General features: G+C 38.2%; 2 protein-coding genes across 2 annotated transcripts; one reads left to right on the top strand and one right to left on the bottom strand.

The window, feature by feature from the left end:
* LOC141434526 (salivary peroxidase/catechol oxidase-like) lies at positions 1 to 16,121 on the top strand (the record flags this gene model as incomplete). The annotated part of the gene is made up of 13 exons (XM_074096950.1): positions 1 to 181; positions 2,896 to 3,048; positions 3,968 to 4,058; positions 5,861 to 6,069; positions 7,217 to 7,390; positions 9,147 to 9,340; positions 9,618 to 9,819; positions 10,459 to 10,656; positions 10,961 to 11,144; positions 12,744 to 12,971; positions 13,341 to 13,404; positions 14,500 to 14,698; positions 15,898 to 16,121. Coding segments are annotated over 13 exons (2,271 nt in total), but the record flags the coding sequence as incomplete, so codon positions are not given.
* Positions 16,122 to 18,642: 2,521 nt separating this feature from the next.
* LOC141434188 (leucine-rich melanocyte differentiation-associated protein-like) lies at positions 18,643 to 27,354 on the bottom strand. The gene is made up of 6 exons (XM_074096547.1): positions 27,123 to 27,354; positions 25,725 to 25,829; positions 24,495 to 24,638; positions 23,823 to 23,933; positions 22,499 to 22,648; positions 18,643 to 21,849 (listed from the first exon to the last, which is right to left on the bottom strand). Exons 1-6 carry the CDS (start codon positions 27,152 to 27,154, stop codon positions 21,609 to 21,611), a joined length of 783 nt encoding a protein of 260 aa, XP_073952648.1. The 5' UTR covers positions 27,155 to 27,354; the 3' UTR covers positions 18,643 to 21,608.
* Between the last annotated feature and the right edge of the window lie 193 nt (positions 27,355 to 27,547).

The following is a 27,547-nucleotide window of genomic DNA, read 5'->3' as shown; positions in this document are numbered from 1 at the left end:
TTTTTAGTGATTTTAGGAGTGTTTTTATTTTGTGTGTGTTTTTGTTTGGTAATAAATGGTGCTGGTGGGTGTTTTGATAATGGTTGGGGTTGCTTGGGGTCGGATTGGCTATCGGAATTATGTCCCGCGCTGGACGTCATTGGATCAGCGGTTACGGATTTATTTAAGACACACTCTATACGTAAGTATGATACAACTTTAAATTTTGATGACCTCTTCATAGTGTTTAGTCGATACTGAGGAGTTTCGGGCATTGCTTTTTCATTTGACATGCTCATGAAATTATTATTTGTGCTGGATACAAGTTGGCTAAAGTAACCTTTTATGCTCTAGTAGTAAAGCAAAATCTTCGTTTAAGACAAGGCATACAGGCGCCAACAGCTGCAATAGAAGTTTATAAAACATAGTTTTTTTTTGTTTTTCTAAATGGCGTTTTATCTTAGTTTTATATTACTAACTAAATAAATAAAACTAAAAAATTGTAGTAGCTAATAAAGCAGTAAGTTTTACATATATCTAGATATATGTAAAACTTACTGCTTTATTAGCTAAAAAACTTTTATGTTTTACGCACTGCTAGATCTAGATCTAGCAGGGCGGAAAACATAAAGTTTTTATTTAGGTATCTTCTAAGTGAGTGAAAAGCAGATTATATTTATGACTGACCAGAATGATAGGTTGCTAATATGTATACAGGGATGTCGACAGAGACAATTGCAGCTTAAAGAAGTGACTATTTAGTCCACAATTTTTTGCAGGGTTTCGAACCGGTACCTACCAAAAATACCGTTACCTACTACTTTAGTACCGGTGTTTTCGGTATTAGTGCTTGAAACTAGACTAATAGTATCGGTATTAATAGTTAACATACTGATATATACTGTTTTAGTACCGGTAATAAATTACCGGTATATACTGCCTTACTACCGGTATTTTTGGTACTAAGTGATTGAAAGTAGAATGAAAGTACCGTTACTAAAGCCTTCTCTTTTTTTTGGTACCGGTTTCCAACCCTGATTTTTGATCATGTAATTTACAATTAGCTAGTGGCTATTAAGTTCCGATTAGCTAGAAAATACTGTTTCCACACTTTAAAGACAGTATACACAGTGTGTCTTACGCACACATGTTGCTTAACGTGCAAGTGCGCCTGCGCAGGTCACGGTTGCCAAATCGCCTTAAACGCACGTTTTAGTGGTTTAAATAAATGTTAGAAATTGATTGATTGATTATAATGACACGAGACTTATTCTACTTTACTTTAAGTTTTTTCTAAATGTCGAGCGAGATCACTAGAAGTGGTGAACGTCGAATGCAATTTAAACTATAATAGTAGCTATACTTAGTTGGGCGCAATGACCAGGTGTGACTAAGGGCGTCGCGAGCCGATGGCCCAGGAAGGGGCAAGTTGATATGGAGAATGGGAAAAGTATGAATTGTAGGTATTTATTGGAATTGGTGAATTCATTCGAGTTTCGGTTTCGACGTACGGGAATGAACGATCAAGCAAGTCAAGTCAAAGACTTAGGACTGGTTTGGTTGCTTTACATTTGACAACCTAGAATCTCTTGGGGGCAGCTGCCCCTCCCTGCTCCCCGGCGACGCCCTTGGGTGTGACTCTTGCTATATGATAACCGGACTATGGTCATACCGTGTGATCTTGGGCCGAACTGACCAGCCACGAACTCAAGATCCGTGCAGAACTTCGTCCCTCTAACAATAGTACATTACTGCAGAGGCCGGGAAATAAAGGCTTGTAGGCCGAGTATGTATACGGAGTAGGCTGGCATGTTCTTTCACGCCGAGGCTTGTATAGCGCTTTTCTCAAACATGCACTAAAAGAAATAAAAACTCCTAGAAATCAATGTTTTATTCGTAAGACAACTAAAATTGTACCAGACTCAAATTATAACTACCATCTATATAAGTGTTTATTTCATTCTAACATGATTTTTTAAAACGTTAAAATAATCCCCATAAAATCAAATTGCAAAACATGTAGATATAACGGACTGCAACAATAAAAAATCACGTTTCTAAACGAAACTTATGGAATGACAATGGAACTTACTTGCAAAATGGTTAAAACCCAAGTCCAGTCAATCAAAAAAAAAAACTGATACTTTTCCCGCCTAAACTTTTTTTATTGTGTTTGCTGTTCGGCTTTTAGGGCCATTATACACGAACTGCAGCCCATTTAGTCAGCAACATTAATACTTTATTATATAAATTAAATTGTAATTTAACGTAAAACGCGTCGGTAATATTTATATTTAATTTACATATAGAATATTCATAGTCCTGTGAATTAATTCAGTAACTAATACTATTAAATGAACCATAGAAATTCAGGTTATTAATTTCAAGTCGTGTATAGTCGGCCGTTATCGTGGATATTTGACGTTTTGCATTGAAACAAAAGACTGTTGTTTGCAGGCCTAGGCCTGTTTTATGGAACACAACATAAACATTACATAGCATGTTTGAGAAAACCTAATTTACGGCACTGTAACTGATAAAACCTTTGAACCGTAATTAAATAAATAAATAAATAAATATTATGGGACACTTGACACATTGACCTAGTCCCAAACTAAGCAAAGCTGTACTATGGATACTAGGCAACGGATAAAATCTTATATAGATAAATACATACTTAAATAATTAAAACATCCAAGACCGAGAACAAAATTCGTGTTATTCACACAAATATCTGCCGCCGGGATTCGACCCAGGACCTCAAGCTTCGTAGTCAGGTTCTCTAACCACTTACATCCGGTCGTCAACAATTATTCGATTGAACGATAATCACGATCTTGCCTACTTATTTTCAAAGACGGCCTCTAAACTCAACGAGACTCAACGTTATTTTTGAATTTTTCAACTGCCTACCAGACGAAGAAGGACCAATCACGTCACAGCTGGTAACCGAGTCCCTCCGATGCGGGCGCGAGATCTCCCGAGCGTCGGCGCGCCGGGGCAATGACCTCGTGAGGAGCGGGGTTAGCCTGGAATATTCCACACCCGCCATGCTCCATCTCTTCTCAGGTAAAGCAAAGTGTAATGCAAATTCTAAGAAGAAAGAGTACATATACAAAGCTTTGAATCAGATGTTACTTTTTAAAGGTCCGTAAACGAAAACAAAATTAACTTCAAAATTCGGTGATTGCAAATAGCAAGATTTTGGGCCATGTTTGCAATTGATTAGCATAACAATTGTGCTCTATTATAAGTAGCTACGGTAAGGGCTGTCCCGCGGCTTTGTCTCCCCGTTCCTGTTTTTTTTTAATTTTGCTTAGCTACCTACCTGAGACCCCTACCTGCTACCCTTGTCCTGACAATAGAGTATTTTTTCAAAAAGTTGTCCCGTCTGGAAATTGATAAGAAATCTTTTTGTCAAGAAATTATTAACACTAAGGACGAGATCATAAAACATAAACTGCATAAAACATCCAAAATTTCTTGACGTCAGGAAAACGTCAATCGTTCAAAGGATAACTGGAAGAGATCTTTAAGGGATAAGTTCGCCTTTGTAATCTTATTATCCTGTGTATGTTATTTCATGTGTGTTATGTACAATAAAGAGTTAAATACAATACAATACAATACGTCACGAAATCTTGTGAGGAAAAATCTTAATTTTGTAACTATTTACGAGGGTGATCCAATGTAATGATAACTAATATGTAAAACAACTCAAGTGGCCGAAAACTAAATTTATTTCTCAATGTAATCTCCACTCTACTCACTTAATCCATCTCTTCTCCAGACCGCGAATTTCTTTTAAAAAAAATATTTTGCGACTCTCCAAATATGCCTCTACAGCGGCTATGACCTCGTTGTCGTTCAAAAATTTTTTGCCTCTGAGGTTACACCTCTTGGTTCGCGCTTGTTTCATGGCTTTTCACACGAATGTGGAGAGGCTATAATATTCTGAACGTGATCAGTGAAACAAACTTCCTTTCAGGGAAGCTGCCCGCGGACGCCAAGGCTGCAGCAGAAGTGTCCCACGAGATCCTGACAGCGACGAAACTGTTGCAGTTGAAGCTATGCTCTACGTAGGATTTTAATATAATAAGTACCTACAGCTCCTGGAGGTTTAGTCGGCCGCCATATAGCTAAAGTGCTGGTTTGAGTTTAAATACCTAAGGTATCACTAAATTAATCCGAAATATTTCGTTCAGTTCAGTGGTTAAACGCGCCAACATGAACAACACACTTGCAAAGTATTTTCACTGAAAAATTGCAGTCAAGGCAACGTAATTATGTTGTCTCCTTATCCTGAAACTACTTAATCGATTGGTTAAACGTCACTAGACAGATCGAGTGTACAGTCGAGTTCATAAACTTGTGAGCTAAATTATGATTAAAAATATCTGAACACGACTCGATTGTTAATGGCGTAGAAGCGTGTTAAAATATTTTTGATCAAATTTGAATTCGATGTGTTTCGGACACTTTGCGTAGGTACTAGACGGTCCCGAAAGTCCCGATTACGATCCGACTAGTGGCCGCAACGACCAGATGAACTAAAGAAACCATAATGAACGCACACTTGGCCGCAACGGCCGGCTGGCCGTTTCTTTACTTAAGTAATCTGGTCGTGGTCGTGGCTCTTATGCCTGAGCACAGAATAAGTAATAGTACAGGCCTGAGGTGCCTTAGCTGATCAACAATTATGAAATCATAGCGTTTCATGATAAATATGCCTACGAATTTCACGATCGTCAGTTTGAACATCTGTTGTACTGAAATTTTTGACAATCTCTATTAAAAGTTCTGGATTTTCTTTTCCAAGAGTATTCAGTTACTCTAATAATCCTATTCGCCACAACATAAAATATTTCGGATTCATTTTGTGAACCTGTGTCACTCCAAGCGCCGTCCAAAAATACGTTATTTCAAAGAGATAAGTATTCAAGTATTCAGACGATGTTTTTTTTAAATTGATAAAGGAAGCACTCAACCACATGCTCCAATATTTAGGGGCTGTTTCACCATCCATTGATTAGTGTTAACTGACGGTTAAATGTTGATGCCGTCTCCGTCTATTCGAACAAAACAAATAGAGACGGCACCACATTTAACCATCAGTTAACACTAATCAATGGAAGGTGAAACAGCCCCTTAGAGTATAAATAGATTTTTTTATGATGAAAATAGCCTGAATGGCTTCGAGAAAAGTATGGTACGGCCGTGCCTTTGTTTTTGTTTTGCTCGACTTGGTGGGGTGTTCCGATTATCCGAGATTCCGGTACTAAGTATGTACCTATCATGGTTTTGTAGAACGTAATATAGAAGATACACTCAGCGGCACAAAATTTGGCCAACTCTACAAACAAAACTTACCGATTATACTGCATACATTTGAAGGCCAGATTTTTGCCGTTCAGTTCAGGTTGATGCTTTTAAGTTTGGACGAAACAGTCAATAAGCAAATAACTAATTTTGTTTGTTTGTAGCTCTTAAACGAGTGAATCGATTTGAATGCGGTTTTTTATTTGAAAGCAGGTTTTGTAGCAATGGTTCTGAGACATGTTTTATCAAAATCGGTTCTGCCGTTTTTGAGATATTGAACTTTGAGGTGACAATATCGGGGGTTTTCCAATTTTTCGTTGGTTGGGTTATTTCTTCTTCAGTGGATGTGGACATGGCTCTTAACTTTGTTCTTAGTTTACTTCCAGAAATAGTTAAATGCCCTGACCTATACTCAGCGGCACAAAATTTGGCCCACTCTACATACAAAATTCATTATTTCTGCATACATTTGAGGGCCAGATTTTTTGCCTCTCAATATATATTTTATTATGTGATCATTTCGTACTGCCTTTCTTTCAATAAAGCAAAATTTCACCCGCAGCACCAACGTGACCCCAAACACTTTTATGTCCTTCCTGGAGCACCAAGTCATCCGCATACACGACCCTCGCTACTGCAAGCCTGTCAGCGTGAGCTGCAGCAGCAGCAAATACCGAAGCATGGACGGCACGTGCAACAACCTCGCGCGGCCCGGCTGGGGGCGGAAGGGGGCACCGTTCACCAGGATCGCCGCACCGCGGTATGCTGATGGTGAGATAGGCTAAGCGTAATTTAAGTTTTTGTTTTCTTTTTAACCTCCGGCACAAAAAGAGGGCGTCTGTCTGTGGCAACGTAGCTCTCAAACGGATGGACCGATTTTGTTTTGTGGTGGTTCTTATCATCATCATCATCATCATCCCAGCCTATATACGTCCCACTGCTGGGCACAGGCCTCCTCTCAGAACAAGAGGGCTTGGGCTATAGTTCCCACGCGGGCCAGTGCGGATTGGGAACTTCACAATTGAATTGCTTCGCAGGTTTGTACAGGTTTCCTCACGATGTTTTCCTTCACCGCAAAGCTCGTGGTAAATTTCAAATGTAATCCCGCACATGAATTTGGAAAAACTCAGAGGTGCGAGCCGGGGTTTGAACCCAAGACCCTCTGTTTGAGAGGCGATAGGTCAAACCGCTAGGCCACCACGGCTTTTTATAGCTATGCTTAAATAGAATCGGTTATTAAGCCATTTTTGAGATATTGAACTTTGCAATGACTATGTCGAGGATTTTTTAAGTTTTCCAAGCTGATTAGGTTATTAACGCGCGTCCACACTGCTGCTTAAAAACGCTAACAAAATACCACGCACCGATACCTCCAAGTAAGTTGCTTGCCCCTACCGAGATTGGGCGACTAACCACTCGCTATACCCGGCCGGTTCACGCCGAGTTCCGTCGCTTCACCCTGGGTACTGTAGTACCCAACACTATTTGGACGTTGCTTTAGCTTGGGTAGGTAATATAGTGTCCACGACAGGGTGAGTAGTCGGAGCTCACAAAATATATATCTTATTTACTTATTCTTAAGAATAAAACGGCTAGTAAATGTTTGTATCCTTTTCTTCAAAAAGCTACCCTTATATCGACCGCCAAAAGGCGCGGTGAATCAACGGCATTTTGGCCTCTGTCACGGATGAAGCAACGGTTTATTGAGGTTGGGTACTATAGTACCCGTAGTAAAGCGAGTGGCTAAAGCCACGACTTTAGAGACCCCACACTATATAGCGTCTCTCGAGCGTCGTCGTCGTGCCAGCATCCGTGTGATGATGACGCTATTGCGATGCAATCGAGATTGCTATGCTAGTGTTGGGGGACTCTAAGAATACGGGATTAATTTGGTTAACCGCTGAAAATCCTCTTCCAGGTATATATGCCATGCCGGTGGCCCGTAGTGGCCGTCCTCTGCCGAACCCTCGGGCTCTCTCCACCAGGCTGTTCGCTGACCAGCCCATCGCCAGCTATGCAATGTCCAGCATGAACATGCAATGGGGGCAGTTCATCACCCACGACCTAATGTTCCACGCTATGGAGACCACTGGTAAGACACAAGTGTTGGGTATCTCGGTCCTTTATTTTATTGGTTGTAGGAAAAGATGGAGTTATTCAGGCAGCGATCTTATTTGTTCATCGGTTTATTGGAAGAGGACTCTGTGACATTCACCATATATATTGTAACCTACGGCGTCGAAGGCATTCAGCTATAGTTATTTATGCAACTGTATCGTAATAGGGGTCCTTAAAACACGAGTGTGGTTTAATAGGCTGTGGATAATAGGGTCACATGAATGTTCTAAGGCCTAATTACGTACAGTTGCATACAATATTTTATCTACATCCATATATTAAGTCCTCTATCATGTGTTCCGCGAACCATTGAGACCATTGATGACCTGCATTAACTCTAACTAGATAGGTATGTCTGCCCCACGAGCTGCGCCCGCGACGACCTGCTGCTGCTCGTGCGCGCGGCGCGCAAGCCCCGGTGCTGTAATGATGTATGAAAACTCATTACGATACAGATATCTGTATCGTAATTACCATTACGATGCAGCCGTGTTCGTAATAGAATCCAATGTCGTAATACTGGTCATTATATATGGTTTTTGAACGAATAATAGAGGATTTACTATATGGGTGTAGATAAATTGATTTACATCCTCCATTTCGCCATGATCACCTTTTACGTTCGCGTTATCGTACTTACGTATTTTTTGTATTAGTTATAGTTGTAAATTAGTATTATATAAGTGTAGTGTGATAGTATCGTGCAAGGACACATAAAAAAATAATATCTACCTATAAACAATATTGTTGTAGTAATATGTGTAGGAAACATGAGTAGTATGTACGTACACAGTCGCCATCACCACTTCGGCGAATTTATAGATAATATTTTTAAATTTAGTATAATAATAATAATAGAGCGGCAAAGAATCTGGTTTCTCTAGACACAGATATTAGACAATTTTAAGTCAACTTTCATACTAACATTATTTGTCGGTAGGTAATTAATTAATCTAAAATAGACATCGACAACCCTAAGCGTCCGCGCCGGAGTAGGCAGTTAAGTCTACTAAAGGGTCGGAGTGTGATTACTTGTTCTCTTTTACTATGATTATGCTCTATACCGCCATTCTGAACCGTTTGAAAGAAAGAAATGGTGAATTATACGATTGTGATTTAGATTAGAACGTATGTATTTGGTTTATGAGGGGCATCATTTTAAACAGAATAGCACATAGGATAGGTCCACTGTTGAACAAATACCTCCCCCTTAGAACGCCACAATGAACGACAACTGGCCACTTGCATCCACAGATTGCCTACAACTCTCAGTTCACCTAGTCAGAGGCCTGCCAACACATCGTCCTAGCTACGGGTAAAAGTTAGTGCAAAAATAAGGTTTCTTCAGATCATTAAAATTATTAGCACATAAAAAATCTCAACTGCTATCTTAAAGAACTCTCTTGAATAAAACCACAAGAAAGGATCCTCCCCTTTATTCCCATCTTGAAGCCAGATAGATACCTTAGCAGTTACTATCGAAAGGGGAAAAATATTCCCGATTCGAATAAAGCAAAATTTTCAATTCGTAGCTAGCTATCAAATCTGGCTTCGAGGTGGGACAATCGATCCCATTAGGTAGCTAGCAACAAAATGGGAAAGCTCAATTCCTCTTTCGAATTTTACTACCATATCTGGCTACGGTTGGGAAAAATCGGTCCTGTTTGGTAGCTAGCTACCAAATCTGGCAACGAGATGGGAATAAAGGAGGTTTCATTGGATCTCTCCAGATGAGGGTGGTATCCAATGCTGTCTCGGCAACGGCGCGGACATGCTGCCGCCAGAGTTGCAGAATGACAAGTGCATTCCAATCTGCGTGCCTGATGACGACCCCTTCTACCGGTACTACGGCATCCGGTGCCTGACCTTCGTGAGGAGTGTGACCACGCCGAGGGAGGACTGCAGGTTGGGGCATGCGGAGCAGGTAAGGTATTGTCAATATGTATGTGTCAGTCCAAGCCATCTCATTCTGAGCCTGATGAGATGAGACTGATGAGATTCATGCCCAGCAGTAGAACGCATGTAAACATTTTTAAAAACATGTGTACTTAACAATGTTTGTCAATTTGTGTACACACAGCTGCGTCACCAGTTCCTTTTTCTTTGAACTTGGGTGGACACACTTCCGCGTGTCTAGGTCACTGCTGGACAGCCTTAAATGGGTATTATGCTAGACCCTGATGCTGCCACTTCTTCCTCAGATGAACACGGTCACCAGTTTCTTGGACGGCTCCCATATCTACGGCACGGATCCATCGGCCGCCAAGAAGCTCCGGACCCTGAGTGGTGGTAAACTGAAGGAGGAAACCAGGAAGCATTGCCAGCGAGGCTTTCTGCCCACTGTTGATGTCAAGTCTGATGTGTGCGATTTGAGGAACTCTTCTGAACCATGTTATCTTGCTGGTAAATGTTTTATAAACTACAGTCTTACGTGGGGTGACCTTTGGTGTTAGTACGCTGATGTAACGATGACCAGCAGTGGTGTAGCGGTATAGCACGCGGTACGGAATACCGAGGACCTGGGTTCGATTCCCAGTGCTGGTCTTATTTTTCTGGTTTTTCTGTGCATCTATATTTCAGTTTGTATTTTCAATTTAGGTTTTACGGGATGACCGTAAAAGTAAAAATTTGGAATTGAAATAAAAAATACAAAAAGATTCCAAAAAACCAATCTTAATTTGATGTCTTAATAACGATATCTCTTGTCCGGGTGAGCGGTTAGTTCCAATGGAATGCCGAAAGTTTCTCGATGAGGGCTACGGTATAGATGTCGCTAGCGTCACTGCTTAAGTGGCTAAATAAGAAACAAACAAGCTGAGATATGTGGTGCATAGGGGAAATTCGTGTCTGTACCGTTGTCCAGCAGTGGTGTAGCGGTATAGCACGTGGCACGGAATGCCGAGGACCTGGGTTCGATTCCCAGTGCTGGTCTTATTTTTCTGGTTTTTCTGTGCATCTATATTTCAGTTTGTATTTTCAATTTACTTTTAACCAACTTATTTTTAATTGACAAATAATTAATAATACGAATACTTAATGCAGGGGACATCAGAATAAACCAGACTCCAACTCTGGCAATGACTCACACTATCCTGCTCCGAGAGCATAACCGCATAGCGACCATCCTGGGATCCCTTAACCCCATGTGGAGTGACGAGAAGATCTACCAGGAGGCGCGGAGGATCGTGATTGCCGAGCTGCAGCACATCACTTACCAGGAGTGGCTGCCTTTGAACTTTGGTGAGTACCGCTTGCAGCGCCGGCCCTGGGGTAGAGCATCAGGGGCGGGCACTTTAGGCACCCTTTTCCAGTTCCAAGTGCAAAATAGAATTTAGGTGGTGCCTTTTAAGAGGCGCCAAAGCGGTGTAGACAATTTCGCTCTACCTTGATGAAGGGCTAGAAATTAGGCTTTGAATTTATTTCTTTGAATTTTGTACAATGTATAAATGTTTGACGTAACCTACCCCTCTGTGCACTTCTGTGTAGTTCCGGCCCCCTCTGTGTGCGCTCGTGCCTCACCTCAATAAACGTGTTGGTATTCCAGGCGAGAACTACTTCCGCTACTACCGAATCTCTCCGTCGTCGTTGTACAGCCGCGACTACAGCGACGCCGTGCATCCAGGCGTCATCAACAGCTTCGGTCATGCTGCTTTCCGGTACCTGCACTCCATGGTAACCGAGACCATCATGAGCTGCCCGGCCAACTACCAGACCGCTTTTGTTCACAAGTGAGTTTTATGGTGGTACAATCCGTGAGCGCTTAGAAAAACCTTAGGGTTTCGGGGGAAATCGGAAGGATTCGTGTAGTAGAAAATGACAATTGTCTTTTTGACTTAGTAGCAATCCATCACTTGTTGGGTTTTCATTGATTTATATAGAGCAGTTAAAACCACCACTTACTTATTTATTTAGTTTGTTATTTTCCGAAAATTTATTTCCACGGGGAGTCAACTTAAACAGGGTATTTCTGTAAATAGCCAATCAAGGGAAATTGTTTATCATGTACATAAATATTTTGTAAAGAAGCTGAAAGTTTTGATCTTAAATATTTTAATAAGGTTTAAGACCGAGTTATAGAAGCAACGAGGTTTTCGAAAAGAACCTACTTACATTAAAAAAATATTAAACGAAAGCAGACCAAATAAAAATCATTTGACCCAAGAAAAGTAGGTACATTACAACACTATAACAACAGCTCTATATACTTCCAAATAAATGTAGTCTGTTAAGGCGGAGTGTTCTCTATTTAAATTAACGATGGATGAATTCGAAAATGCTGATTTTGTTTTATTTGTATCATGACAAAAAGTCATTATTGTGTTGAAATTAGAAAAAGATAAAGAAGCGTAATATTATTACAGTAAGGTTTATTTTGTACTGATAGTTATTCTTTACATAAATTTTTCGGTTTTTGAAAGTTGATAATAGGGAACCGCATATCACGATCGCGTGTCATCGTCTATACCCGAAGCATGCTTCTAAAATCCGAAGGTTTTTTTTAAGAGCTCACGGAGAGTAGGTATCTGCCGTTTACCTTTACTTACTTGCCCGAATTTCACTTGCCATACCAACGTTTGCCATAATATATATAGAACCGTGCTGTTTTCAGGATTTTTTTAAATGTTATATGATGATATAAGTAGAATGCAGTAGGTTAGGTTAGTTTAATATCAACTCTGAAGAAATTACTATTTCAGAAATAAATTACTTTATGGCAAATGAAAATTCTAGAAAACGATACATTCGCGGGCATATGAAATTCGGGAAAAACATACAACTTGTAGAGTTCCTTCTCAGGAATGTTCTGATATTGTAAATTATTTGATTAGATGAATATTAAAATAACCTAACCATAAAATTTTCATTTTAAATACAAGCTTTTTTTGATGACTGTACTTTTTATGATGATGGATGGATGGATGCATGGATGTTTGGATGGATGGATGGATGCATGGATGAATGGATGGATGGATGGATGAGTGGATGGACGGATGAATGTATGGATGGATGGATGGATGGACGAATGGATGAAATATTTCCTCATTTTGTTTGAGAAAAGCACTATACAAACCTCGGCAAGAACAGGGATTGCTGGACTCGTCCATCAATCCCTTACTTCATGGCCTCTGCAGTAATGTACTATTTATTACGTAGGTACCTACATAGAGGCTGTTCCGAATTCAATAGGAAGTTGTTTCAAAATTGATTGATATTGAGAAAATCAAAAATTACGTATCCATTATTTTCTTATAAGCCGATGGACGGACTAACTAGCCTATTATTAAGTTCATTTTTAATTTGGATTAAAAATATCACTTTTTTTCAAGGCTTAGCGACCACTACTTCAACCCAAGCCTTCTCGAGACCTACCCGGACTCTTTCGACGACATAGTGCGCGGGATCCTTGCACAGCCTGCAGCGGAATCTGACCCTTACATGACTGGACAAATTACCAATTTGCTATTCAAATCCTGCAACCCTTGGGGCTTGGATCTGATTGCCATGGATATTCAGAGGGGGAGGGACCATGGTCTGGCTTCGTACAATGATTATAGGTAAGTCTTGTTTCGTTCGCATACAAAAACAACACCAACACAACTATAAAAAAACAAGAATTACAACAAAACATGAACAACTTGTACAACTTAGTGATCTTCAAAAAACGAGCTTACTCTTCTCAACACATCCGTAACTCAACTTGTGTTATGTTATGGTGTCCATGGGCAGCGGTGATTGCTTGTGGTGGAGCCGGTCATGGCCCAGTGGTTTGGCCTTTGAAGCAGAGGATTGTGAGTCAAATTCAGGCTCGCACTTCTGAATTTATTGGAATTGTTGTGCGAACCATTACATTTGAAATTTACCACGAGCTTGGCACACACACACAAATTGGCTAACAAGTTTTAAGTTTCCTGATGTGGTTTCAGAGAGATCTGCGGCCTCAGAAGAGCAAGGAGTTTTAATGATTTGATTGGAGAAATATCTCAAGATGTAAGTTTTCTTAAAATATCTACTACCTAAGTGTCTCGACGTACAATCGCTTGTATTAATATCTGCCACAGCGAAGCGTTTGAAAACATCTGATGGCCCTACCGGCCCTAGAAAGAAATAGAGCCGTATCAAATATTTGTGTACCTAGGTACGCTTTGTTGAGTCTGATATTGGTGATGGTGACTGTACCTAACTACATAAAGTTCATTGACTAAGTTCGATTTCGCAAGCCCCATCAGAGCCTGACATAGCGACAACCCAGATCAAAATATTAGAGGATATTCGCACTAATATTTAAAAGCACGCCTTTAGCAGGCATGTACGTATGTACTTAAACTCTTTATTGTACAAAAAATAAACAAGAATGGACCAACGTTAAAGCTTTATCTTCGCGGATTTAATATAGGCAGTACGTAGGTATGTACATAGAGTTAGTGTGTAAATTGTGTCTGGGTCTGACAGCAAACATATTAGGAGCAAGAAATCGTACCATTTGATTCCTGACCCACCGTCGAACGTTCTCACAATGCCGGATTCCAAGCTGGTCGGAAAGTTCGTCGGACTCCAAGTTCGTCGGATTTCAAAATCGTCGAATTTCAAGTTCGTCGGACTCCAATTAAGTTATTACATAGACAATTTAATTTGAGTTTTTTTTATTTATTCATAAAAAGTATAAAATTTATTACGTATAAAAAAACGGTTCTGGCGCTTCGCTGGCCACAACCGCGGCACGCTCGCTTCGCTTGCTCGGCTCGCGCGCTGTTGGGTCGCAGTTCTACCTAACACTCCTCGCTTCGCTCGTCGTCTTACTCTTACCTAACGGTGACATGCCTTAAGTTAGGTTGCTTTATAAATTTAATAATTTGATTGCCACCAATCCGACGAGTTTGGAATCCGACCGCTTGGAACCCGACGAGTTTGGAATCCGACAAACTTGGAATCCGGCGAAGAAGGAACCAACGCACAGTGAACCACAAATTCAACTGGCTCGTAGTACCTACAAGGGTTAGCTAGCTAGCACATCGATATTTCAAAAATGCAGGGTCCCAAGGGTATTAAGACACCTTGTATACAGGCAACTCATCCATTTTTCAGCGCATCAACGCCCTAGCACAATTCTACGAATGCGTGGACGACATAGACCTCTTCGTGGGAGGTTCTCTCGAAAGCGACGTCCCGGGTTCTATCCTGGGGCACACCTTCCAGTGCATAGTTGCCGAGCAGTTCTACCGGACCAGGGTTGGAGATAGATTCTTCTACGACAACATCGAACAGCCACATTCTTTTACATCAGGTAAACCTGTAGTAATCAATAGCTCTAGACAAAAGACATCATAGCGTTCATTCTTTTTACGGCCTTGCCGAGAGTCGTGGCCCACGTCTCGCCCGGAATGTCGTCAGTGGAAGGCCTGTTAACGCTTCGTCTTCCGGTTCGTGGTCGCCACTCGAAGACTTTTCTCCCCCAATGGTTATCTGTTATTCGAGCAACGTGGCCCGCTCATTGCCTCTTCAAATTCACTTCAGATCACGAAATTCCTAGGCATATCGTGAAATGGCGCCATATCATGAATTGGCTAAGGGACATCCGCCATATCGTTCAAAACTCACTGTTTAACGATTTGCCTAGTGACGTTTAGGAAGATCATTAAACTCCTAGGTATATCATGCTACGCCGCCATTTCATGATTTGGCCAATATAGGCAGATCATAAAATTCCTAGGCATATCATGAAACGCCGCCATATCGGTTCTGGCTCTTCGCCGGCCGCTGCTGCCTGCTGGCGCCACTTCACGATATGCCTAGGAATTTCGTGATCTGGCGGATTTTACGATCGGCCGCCGGCACATATTTTTGGAGCTATGTTGGTGACTAGTTCTTCCGCGACTGCTTGCTTGCTGCCTAGCATGAACTTCGCTCACATCTGTCAGTGCTTCAGGCGCTATATCCTTACTAACATTATAAATGCGAATATAATTATGTTAGAATCACTTCGTCCAAAAATCAGATGGTCTAAAAAGCAACTGTTCTCAACCTGTTTGTGATAGAAACTTGAAAAAAAAAAACATGGGCTTGGTTAGAGTTGTCAAAACGCGGAAAGGGACGCACTCAGATCGACTATAATAATATAGACGTTCGGGGAACTTTTCAGACCACTTACCTATATACGAGTACTACTTATTGCTAGACCAGTTGCTTATTAGACCGTTGCTACTTAGACCAGCTGCCTTTTAAATGAAATGATACTTACTCGCGCAACCGATTGATTCCTAACACTCTACGAACAAATAATAAGTCTTATTATTATACTAAGTTGTCTTACTGAGTTGTAAGACTTGGTTAAGATCGCGGGATCGCGGTGGATGCGGAAAGCACAAGACCGGTCTGAGTGGAGAGCCTTGGGGGAGGCCTATGTCCAGCAGTGGACGTCTTTCGGCTGGCATGATGATTATACTAAGAATCAAGTAGCTAAATAATAAACAAACGTATCCACAGAGCAACTGCAAGAAATAAAAAAGTCGTCGATGGCCCGGCTGATCTGCGACAACACGGACGGCGTGTATTTCGTGCAGCGTCGCGCTTTCGAGACAGAGTCCCCGTACAACCCCAAGTACAGCTGCGACGACTTCCAGGCCATCCCTTACGTGGACCTCACGCCGTGGCGGCGGCCCGTGTTCGACTACGACTGAACGTGAAACAATAAAGTATTAAATCATCTAAAGAAACTTTCAATGCCCCTGAACAAGTGCTTCTCCGGCCGTATCTGCGCTTACCATCAGGTAACTTACCTGAGGTAAGATACAGGTTTTTGCTGAAATATTTGTCATGAATGTCAGCTTTTTACAAGCTTTTATTTAGTTTGGCCTGTTTGTTTGTAGGTCAAATCTTGCAAAGGAACTAATTTTGTTTCACTTCCAGAGTGAGTGAAGACATAGATACTTAAAATATGTAAGTTGGGTGATTGATAATAGGTACAATACATTTCTTACCTAGTGAAATTCCGGCAAGGATCGTCTCCGCGATACGGAACTCCTCAAAAGTTATAAGCATAGATTTGAAATTTTGTACGGAAATGAAGTTTGGCTGACAATGCAGGTACAATCAACAAAAAATACAGTCAGCGAAAAATTTTTGTTCAAAACAAAAACTTTTTGTTCAAAGTACCTACTTAAGTGAATATGTTGTATGAAACTGCGCTCAGCGAGGATAAGTAAATGAGCCGTTTCTATTGTTTCATGACAAATACATTCCTCGTAATGGTGAAAATTATGCTAACGAATACAGGAAGGGGTGGCGCTGTCGGTAAGTATTTTTTTTTATACACACTATACTGGAAAGTCTGGAAACCACAGGTACTACCTACAGTCAAAAGTTACAAAAATATGTATACACGCCCTGAATGTTAAGTCAATAAACTCGTGTATACATATTTTTGTAACTTTGACCGTATCGATCCCCTGTCGTCGACTGTATCTGTTTACCTATCATTTGTAACAAAGGTTTACTTTATATTACAAAATAAAAACAAACTTATTCGATTTAAATTTATTTATGTAAACAATTAAATAATAAATACGTGTATAAACTTTGCCTTAACTAGCCTTATTATAGATAACACTTAAGAAGAAATGGACGAAAGATAGTTACGTATTATTGTGGAACTTTCATTAGGTAAATATAGGACTTCCAATCAATAGAGATTAGGGGTAAAATACTACGATTTGATTAATTCATTACATAGATACAATTTCAAATTTAGTTAAAAAATCTCGACACCTTTACTTATATTTTATCTGGTTCTTTGAGTTAGCGCAACAAATTTGTCAAATTTTGGCATTGTCAATATGTCAGGTACTCTTATTAAAAATTGGGTCAATCAACTTTTTTACCGACACTAATCTGTCCGCGACATTTTTCAAACAATTGCAGATTTTTGTAAGTAAACATGTTTTTTCTGTAATTTAATTGATGGTGTACATGAATACATGCCATCCTCCGTAAGTTTAAGCTATTAAACCGTGAAATATCTTGTTGGAAGTACGATTTTATGGTAACGCTAGAGACAATTTTGGTAACACAGGAGACGCCAAAAGTGTCGGTAAAATAGTTGATTGACCCAATTGCAAAAATCATTAGAAAAATCTGTCTCAAGCTATAGTTCAATGTCTTCCGTCCAGCAGAAAAGGATGCATTTATACGTCAGAGCGAGAGAATCTCGCTTCTTTGTTCTTTTGTACAGCATTGTCCTTTTCAGCTGAACGTTTTGGGTAGAATTCAAAATGTTGGGTTACGGTAACTGGTGGACGACGAAGACCGGATAGGCGAGTGCTTAGAGACCCTGACTACAAAGCTTCGGTTTTCAGGTTCAATCCCCGATCGGAGCACTATGAGTATATAAATAAATAAATATTAATAAATATCATGGGACACTTGACACCAATTGACCTAGATGAAAAATACAAATGTTTGTTTTCTAGTCTCGTAGTAAGTAGTTTGCCTAGTACAAACACAAGCTTTGCTTACTTTTGGGACAAGGACAATTGGTGTCAATTGATAAAATTAGTTATTTATACAAAATGATAGGACACATTGCCGTTGTGACATGAAAATTATTCATACATTTGTATAGTGAATAACTGCCGGTATTAAATGTAAATATTTTTGAACTCCACCCATTTAGTTTTAATCATGTTCAATTTAGTTACAATTTTACGAGTATATTTTTAATAATATTACAAAATGTCAACTCTTACTTTAAAATACTCACTTAATTTAGAATTTGTCAAAAATTTTAGAACATGGACACTAATCAGTCGTTCATATGAAACACCAATAGGAGACAAACATTAGATATATAATAAACACGTTATAATGTATTGCTATGGAATACAGTCCAATGAGGGTTTCTTGACAGGCGGAAATATCGCTAGATGGCGTTAGTATCAAGAGGTCTGTTTTGACGAGAGAGCCGATTGCCTCATTTGTTATTTTTCATCACACTTGCTCGTAAATAGTGTCGTAACATGCAGGCTACCTTGGTTGCAACCCCCAAATAAAATCCTCGACCTTCTTGTCATGAAACCCAAGGTCGGTCGCATGAGTCATTGCCCGTACACTGCTGCGGGAGGGGAAGGGGCCGTGGGGTGCTGGCGCTGCCAAGAGCGCAGCCAATGGTATCGGCAATATACAATTTTACTCGCAAATGTGATGAAAAAGATTGTATGTCGCAACTAGACGGGCGGTACTAGAATTACGAACATCGTTTTTGAGTTATTGCCGAAAAACTGCGCTTCTCAACAAAAGAACGTAAGTGCCGTGAAGATGCGCTCTTTTTCTGGTAATAGATTTTAAGACTGTAGTGTTTTACTTGTGTTATAACGCACATAATATAACTTGATTTTTTTCGTAATGGCTACGGAACCCTATCTTGGGTGTGTCCGATACGCTCTTGACCGGTTTTTTGTGTAAGTATTAACCGATATTGATGATTAGGGAGTAGATACCATCAATCAATAAGGGTTTCTCTGACAGGCTAGATGGCCGTTGGCCGATGGTCCGTTCGACAACTTTGAAGTTTGTGTCACGTTTATGTATGATTGGTTAGATAAGTAAATGAGACAATCGCAAGCAAGATCATAACGTTAAACGGTACTCTCGATACTGCACGATTTTTTCAAGCTGAGATATTGTAACTATTTGGAATTTAAAAAGATGTTTTTCGGCGTACTTTTGACAACCAGAAAATTATTTCAAATTATCAGTTCGACCACGCAATCATGGATACACATGTTTCAATAAATTATACCTTAACATTTTTATCGCCAAACAGGTATCAGCACATGTGACGCGGACACGGTAGAATGTCGAAATTGATTGATAAAATGGTAAGCTATCGGAAAATCGATATAGTTTTCGTCACTGGTTACATTAGGTACATCATGAATGACTCATTGGCAATATTTTACGATGACTCTCTTGAGTACTTACCTGCTAATATTGTATGCAACCATTTTTTCTTAATAATTTAAAGAGTAAGTATTTTACTCTTTATAAACATGTTTTTAAAAGAAATTACTTTTTGCAAATTTTCTTGCGACGCTTCTTGAAGATGTTCTTTTCGGAAGCGCTAGTAGACCCAAGAAAACAACATGTCTGCGATCAAAATATTTTGATTTTTGATTTCATTGCCAAATAAACCCTTTGTGCAACTTATATTTCAGTGTTCATTCCCAAAATACCAGATTTAAAAAATATAATATTTCCAGAATTCTAGACAAGCATGCTTGCCAATTACAGTGCATTCAGCTTTTTGAATAAGTTGACCGCTTGCATAAAAAAATAATAGATTAGTGTCAGTTGACAGCAAAATTGTAGCAAAAACTAGTTTTATTGAAATATATTTGGAACGAGCAAATGTAATGGGAATTAATTTACTTTGTATTTATGATTTATCAATAGGGAATATTACTGCAATTTTATCCCGTCAGAGTGCAGCACTAGCACATACCATATGTTTATGGTTTATGTTTTCTGAGTATCTTAAATGTCCGTAGGATGCCGTAATATCATAGGTATTATTTCAATATTTTTTTTGAAATATAGCTCTTTGGTCATGATCCGTCATGGCGACAAAATATAAAGAGAACTGACGTTGTCATGGCGGTTTCATTACGGTTTGTGCTAGTGTCGCCCCCTGCGCAGAGCTTTGCCCTATTGCAACTGCAACATGAATTCCTTATTACCTCAGATGAAAGATGAAATAGAAATATTTATCACAACCAACACCTTAACGATTCAAATTGTAAATGACAATTATTGCTTGAAACTTTAGAACATTTAGTATTTATATAGTCTCATTAGAATGACTTAGGTATTTTCTTACGCTACGATACGGAATATAAGAAACAGGTTGGAATGGCTCTCGTTACAAATGAATAAGCTATATTCTATTTGTTCTAAGATGATTCAAATGACACATGTTGATTATGTAACTTTGTGAGGCGGTAACTAATTTTTATTTTTTTCCAACAGAGATATAATGCTTCAAAAAAATGAAATCGCATTAAAACTGCTGATTGTTCGAATATTTAAACTCAAATTTGCTAACATAGTTACTGCGTTGCGTAGGCACTGTGTTATATTAACTTACTTTCTTTAATGATCGCCCTTACAATGTTGTTTCAATAGGCCGCAATTGCTAGAGGTGAGGGTTATCGGTAAAAATTAAAGCGGTAAAATAAACGAACTTATTAATAATCTGCAAGATTGTTCGTCAGAGTCGGAAAGTGACACTAGTAGTAGTAGTGACACAGTGACACACAGTGAATAAAATTATATTTTAAAATTCAAATAAGACTTTCAGTTCGATAGCGTAACGTTTAAACCAACAAATAATGCTATTGTCACTTTTAGCACTAGGTACATGCAAAAGTATCGATAGTTTGCGTAACAGTAGGAGGGACTCTAGTTACGTCAGTTTGGCATCTGTCATTTGAATCATGTTAGAACAAATAGAATATAGATGATACCTGATTAAGCGGGCGAGGTTAATGTACGTCCAAGTAATTTTAGTCCCGGAATGTAGTATTTATGACCTAGACGTGGAGCATCAGCTTTGTTATTTTGGAATTATTTCAACATACTTAAAATTCTTTATTCAATGAACATTTGTTCTTTATAAAGTACCCAAGGACTCATAAGGTTGAAACAGGCACACTGAATTTTCAGTGAGTTTACTTACTGAGCTCATCCAATATCTTTGCCTTCTATTCCTTCAGCTTCCTATTTAGCTTTTGTGAAAAGCCAATGTATTTCTACACAATAAGTCTCATCAGAGGTAGGGCTGGATTTAGAGGTCTGAAGGCCTTGGGACAACAAAGGAGCGGAGAACATCTAAGTTTGGAAGAAAAAAAAAGAAATGTTGATCCATCATAATGCGGATATTTTTTGCTTTAGCTGTGGCCTCGGATGCTCTGCCCTAAATCCGGCCCTGATGATAGGTCATTTTGGTTGGACCACAATAAGACGTTTTTTTTGCTTTCTAAGTAATTTTGAGTGACAAAATCCACCTACTGTGAAAACAACCATTCTCAGACCAACATGCTCTCCGTAAGAACGTCGAAACTAATGTCATGTATAGACCGTTTCAACACGCGTTTGTGCCACGAATTCAACCACATAAATCTGCCTTCGATAGCATTAGACATTCAAATCAACAAATTCCTGTTATCCTGTTTATCCTTACCCCAAAGGGAAGAAATTTTATTCTGCACACTGCTCCAGCTGACAGAGGTTTGCATGAGCTGTGAGATCCCCCCGGAGTTCGGCTTCACTATCCTCTCGAAGAACGGCCGCCTGTACAGCCGCTGGGCTTCGGATTTCTGGTCCTCTGTTACTTTGCGGTCGTCTAAGTGGCTCAGTGACGGGAACTGAGATATTACGAACAGCCTGGAATGTGCAAAGTTTGAATAACAGTTTAGAAGCTGATAAAATCCATACTTTAATATTATAAATGCGAAAGTGTTTGTATGTTTGTCCGTCTTTCACGTCGAAACGGAGCAACGGATCGGCCTGTTTTTTTGTCATAGAGATAGTTTATGGGCCAGAGAGTAACTTAGGGCACTTTTTATCCCGAAAAAATGCACAGTTCCCGAGCGAACAGCGCGCTATATCCGAATTCCACGCGGACGAAGCCGCGGGCAAAAGTTAGTCTATCATAAATGTATTTAACAATCAATAGGGTACTGTACTAAAAAATCTAATTAGTCCGTCAGTTAGGGCGGTTTCAGACTAGCGTTTTTTTTATACGGTCGCATACGCGCTACGGATAACGAGTCCGAACCGCTCGTCATTCCTTTTCATCGCATTATTATACGAAAAGAGCAAACCTGCAAACTTGCGTTAGTTTTTCTCGATTATTTGTCTCGCATAATAATTGGAGTAGACACATTAAAGTATATACAGAACAATTCTATCAGACCACATTTTTAATTTTCATTCCAACTTTTATGGAATAATCGAGAAAAACTAACACAAATGCAACGTTGCCAGCTCAGAAGGTATAAGCGCTCTTAAAGGGCTGCCATAAACAATTTACCTGTACTGCAAGTAATCATAGAAGTTCCCCCCATTCAGATAGCTTGGTGCTGCTGGGTTACCCATGAGGCATAAGTACTGAAGGTTGGGACACGACTCTTTCAGCTTCTCCACCCATGGGTACAGAGATGCAATCTTGCAGTAGTTCACCCTAAAAAAAAGTTGTCAAATATATTTTTTTTTTAAATATTTGTATTGGCCATAAGCAATCTGTAGTATACACAGCCTCAGCTGTTTCAATTTCTAAAACACCCAAACGTATTTTTTTACAGTTGTCACCTGTGTAATGTGTATTTTCTGAAATAAATATCCGATATTTGTAAATGAATGGTTTTTTTTAAGTAGTTTATTAATTTGTCTCTGTGAAAGACGAAAGAAAAAAGATATTTATTCACTATTACAGAAGACACACAAATACAATAGAAACATTGACTGTGAAACCCTTGGCTGCTATTTTCACAATTTGACATTCCTAAGCCCAAAAAAAAATCAGTAAAAAAATAATTCATATTTTAATAGCTATATGTATTGTTACTGTGAGACACGCAAAATAATAAATAAAACTATGTTATGTTGTTTACCAATTACCTAAAAAAAAGTTAGAAAAATGTCATAAACTGATAAATTTATACCCAGAGAGTACCAAAGTTAAGGCCTAAAATATCTGTTTTCCTAAAATGTACAATTCTCAAAACGTCTGCGTTTTCACAATGTTAGCACTTCTATTTTGTCAGATAGAGAATAAGACTTTTCTGGAATGCCAAAATTGTAAGAAGGCGGATATTTTGAGGTTGCGCATATTTTGGGAATAAGCACTTTCTGAAAAGCGAACATTATCGAAAACCGGCCATTTTAGAAGACTGTCATTATGCAAAAAACGTGCTGGTATTACAGGAAAGCAGACATTTTTGGGAAAAATACATTTTAGGAAAACCTACATTTCAGGCCTGAGCCGAAAAGTCATCCCAATAGCAATTGATATTTTTGTTGAAATAATGCAACCCGTGAAAAAAAATACGCTGACTTTAATAGAATCTTGGACAAAAAATTACCCAGGCCAATTTACGACTGATGGCACTGTGATTATCTGCAAGGTTTGTGAAAAGCGAATACCTTCATAAAAAAATATCAAATAAAATTAGAAAATAAACGTAAATTCTAATAATAAATGTTTTTGATTGTGCATATTTCGCCTTTTTTTAGTGCATATTTTGGCATTTTGACATTGCATATAACATTCATAATTAACTATTTCTAAGCAATATAGTCATGGGCCACAAAAATAAATATAAGCCACAAGCCTCATGTTCTATCTTTGTTCTTACCATAGTAACTGCAGCCTTGGCAAGGGTGGCAACACACAATTTTCAGTTATGGGGTTATCATCAGCGATCAGGGATGTTAAGTGCTTGAAGTGCACTAATGGGTCCAAATTCCTGAAAAATAAATGAACACATTACGACATTACTCTTGTCTTTAGCTAGGGACTTAGGTTTTGATACATTTTCATTAATAATAATTAATGGTATGTTAAAATAATGTACAGATTAAATTAATTTGAACAACATAGAGTACTCCAGTGAAATGTAAAATTAACTGACAAACTTTTGACCATGGCAACAATTTCTTATGAGATTTATTTGTACTTTTCTCATTGTTATGTGATTTTGGAAGTTATTTTAATAGGTATATTTAGTTTCATGACATTGAAAAATTGGTACTCTAACTCTACATAGTACAGTACCTGATAATAAGCATTTTCGCAGAGATAAGACCAAGCTAGATTGATTTGTCATTCCCGAAAACCCACATACATTAATTTAAGTGCTGAATTGTTAGTTTTATTACTCTTTACTTACTAAGCTATGTCTTTGTTTTGAAGAATAAAGATTATATCTATCTATATATATCTATCTACATACCAAATTTCATCAAAATCGTTGGAGCCGTTTCCAAGATCCATAAAGTATGTGAGGATTGCCATGATTAATACTTACGTAATTTTATTGTGGCTGATGTCTAGATGTGTGACATGGTCTGAAAATTTCTCAACAATTGTGCGTGGGATCTCATATAGTCTTTCATATGCTAATGTCAGTCTTGATGGGTCATCTGCATTCTCCCCGCTACCTTCTGTAGACCTGCAAGCCCTTAATATTTTTAGAACATTTTGGATTGAGACACAGAGAGCGAGATGTTCCATATGGCATAGAAAATCACAACAAACAATCACAAGAAAAAGATCATTATTGTCCCGTTAGTATTATTATTATTATTATTTATAATGACGGTATTCGGTATATCGGTATTCGGTTTCGCCTGATAAGTGTGGACTCCGGTGCCCCCCCCCCCCCCCCTCCTCTAATTTCAGTATTTCAGTACAGGCAGTTATACAACTAGAAACTAGGCTGAGCCTGTACCTTGGCACTCACCGAGTCAAGTTACAAATCAGACAGATAAGTAGAATGTCCCATATACATATTGACGCTTGAAAGGAGAAATTGAATAAGCAACATTTTTTTACGATAGTGAGTTATATACATGTTCGGAATCAGTAAATTTTTCTCTGTCATTTGAGCTATGTCACAAAATGTTGCTTAGTCAATTTCTCCTTTCAAGCGTCAATATAGTGTAGTTAAAATTAATGTTAGGAACACTACTAAGCTATTACAAGATTAAAACAATATAATGTATCTTTGATGGCAAAAACAAAGAACAGTGGCGATGGTGATGAGAAAAAGAAATAACATTAAAATCAAAGAGCTAAATGCAGTTTACATTAAGGTGTGTGCGTGTATGTGGAATATGGAAAATATGTCTAGTGTAATTCTGTGACCTGTTTCAAGCTGCAGGTATATGCTGTACTGATTTTAATATCTTGACATGTCTAGGTACAGTGGAGGAAACTGAATCACATACAGGTGTGGAACCTTTACATAAGTAATAAATTTCGCTACGATTTCTTTCGCATATGTATGGAAAGAAATACGTAAGTATGAAAATGTTCCTCCCTGGTACATGGTTCAGTTTCCACAACTGTACTCAGAAGACCAATTGTATAAAATTTTAAACCAGTAGCAATTAATTGTAGAGTGAAGTTAACATAGTGATCAGTTAAAATTATAACAGTTGAAACAAAGTAGACCTAGGTAAAATTAATGCAAGTTTAATATATTAATGATATAAATACAATAAATAATATTATACTTTGAATGGTAAAAACTTACATGATTAAATCAGGAGGAACTTCTGTAACTGAATCTACGAGAAAGTTACTTGAAATATCAACGGAGATCACTCCTCCATCGTTACTAGTTGATGTACTCGGCAAACTGGGGAAAAAGCGCTTTGAGAATATTTGGTTAGCCACACAATCAAATAACAAGAAAAATAACAGGAATTACCTAATTAAAAGCAATAATCTACTAAAAAACGCAAAATATGAAATAGGTATCGGAACGCTACAGAAATTATAACAACAACAACAGACTACTTAAAGATACTACGTAGTCTACGTATAGTATAATATGACGTATAACAACAATGAAATGAATGAAACAAAGACTATTAGTACCTATAGAAAGAACCAAGGTGACACTCTTTCCCGGCCCGGATAATACCGACATGAAAATACCGTACCTGTTTTTCGTGTACACGCCCATGGAGGCTCATGTCAGTTTCTATGGGCGTGTACACAAAAAACAGAGTCGGTATTTCCATGTCGGTATTATCCAGGCCGGGAAAGAGTGTCAACGGCTGTCAACCAAATGAATTGAAATGTCATTTTGTTTGTTCAAGTCATTATTATTGATTGGAATTTGAGAGTAATTTCTTCAGATAAAAACCTTATGAAATCAATAACATAATTTTGAAACATCACAATAAACTTACAAAATATTTAAAAGGCCAAAAAGTTAAGTAGTATAAAAATTCTTGGGACGAGGGTGGAAAGAATTTTATTTATAAAAACCTTTACTAAAATAGTTTTTAAATGTGACAAGTAACAAAAAAGAATAGTATTTCAGTAAATCATAACTGATCAGAGTAAATTATACAATTAATATTATACTAGGAATCTATATCAACTAATCCTATCCTATCGTAATAATTAGAATTTGGATCATTGGAAATATGGAAATATGTTTATTACTCAATCATACATGGATCGATTTAGACGGCATTTGATAAAGAAATATTAGATAAGTCTCTATTAGGAAGGATAAAGTTTTTATTCCAAAAAAATGCATGAATTCCTGTGAAGTAGGAAAGTACGCGAAGTAGCGATGAACAAATTATTTGCAAACGAAGTCATGGGGGTGACGGCTGGTGCAAAATAAGTGCAAAGGTCACAGTCTTGAGTAAACTTAAAAACAATTTTAATGTAAATTGGGTATTTAAAAACAGTGCAATACTCTTCTATTCAATAAGTATATTTGAAATTAAAAAAATAATATTATTAAGGAAATACTTACAATAATAATTCTACAAATTAAATCTACGTAGATATTTCTAATATGCCAAGCAAAAATTATACCAGTTAATTGCCTAGTTATACAAACAATTATAATTATGCCTACTTTTAAAAATTACGCTTTTTAAAAATATTATTCTAATTATTTACTTACTTTTGATCAACAACAGATCGATTTCGGTCCATATTTTCAGATCTGCGACTACCTACGTAGGTATTTTTATTAACACGTTTTAACAACTCATTTGCAATATTTTTAAATTTCTATCACTTCGAACTTAGAATAATGACACCGCCTTGTCGTTGGCGTGGTTGAGAATTATCAATCTGAATCAAGAACGCAAAACCGCAAACAACATGATAAGAACTAGTTTAGTTAGGTTCATGTAACTTTGTGTTATCTATCAGTATCAGTACTTATCAATATGCAGCATTACTTAGAATACTAGTTATTTTTGAAAAAAAAAAAAAAAAACTTCAATCCTAAATTTTTGTAGTAGATATTTAAGGGGTCAAAATTATTCATAACACATATAACTTCAAACTCGTTGATTTTTAATTCACTTAGTTTATTTTATC

Source organism: Choristoneura fumiferana, chromosome 13 (assembly GCF_025370935.1).
Source record: "Choristoneura fumiferana chromosome 13, NRCan_CFum_1, whole genome shotgun sequence".
Classification (NCBI taxonomy): domain Eukaryota; kingdom Metazoa; phylum Arthropoda; class Insecta; order Lepidoptera; family Tortricidae; genus Choristoneura; species Choristoneura fumiferana.
The sequence above is the reverse complement of the archived record's forward strand: the minus strand, read 5'-3'. Positions and strand labels throughout refer to the sequence as shown.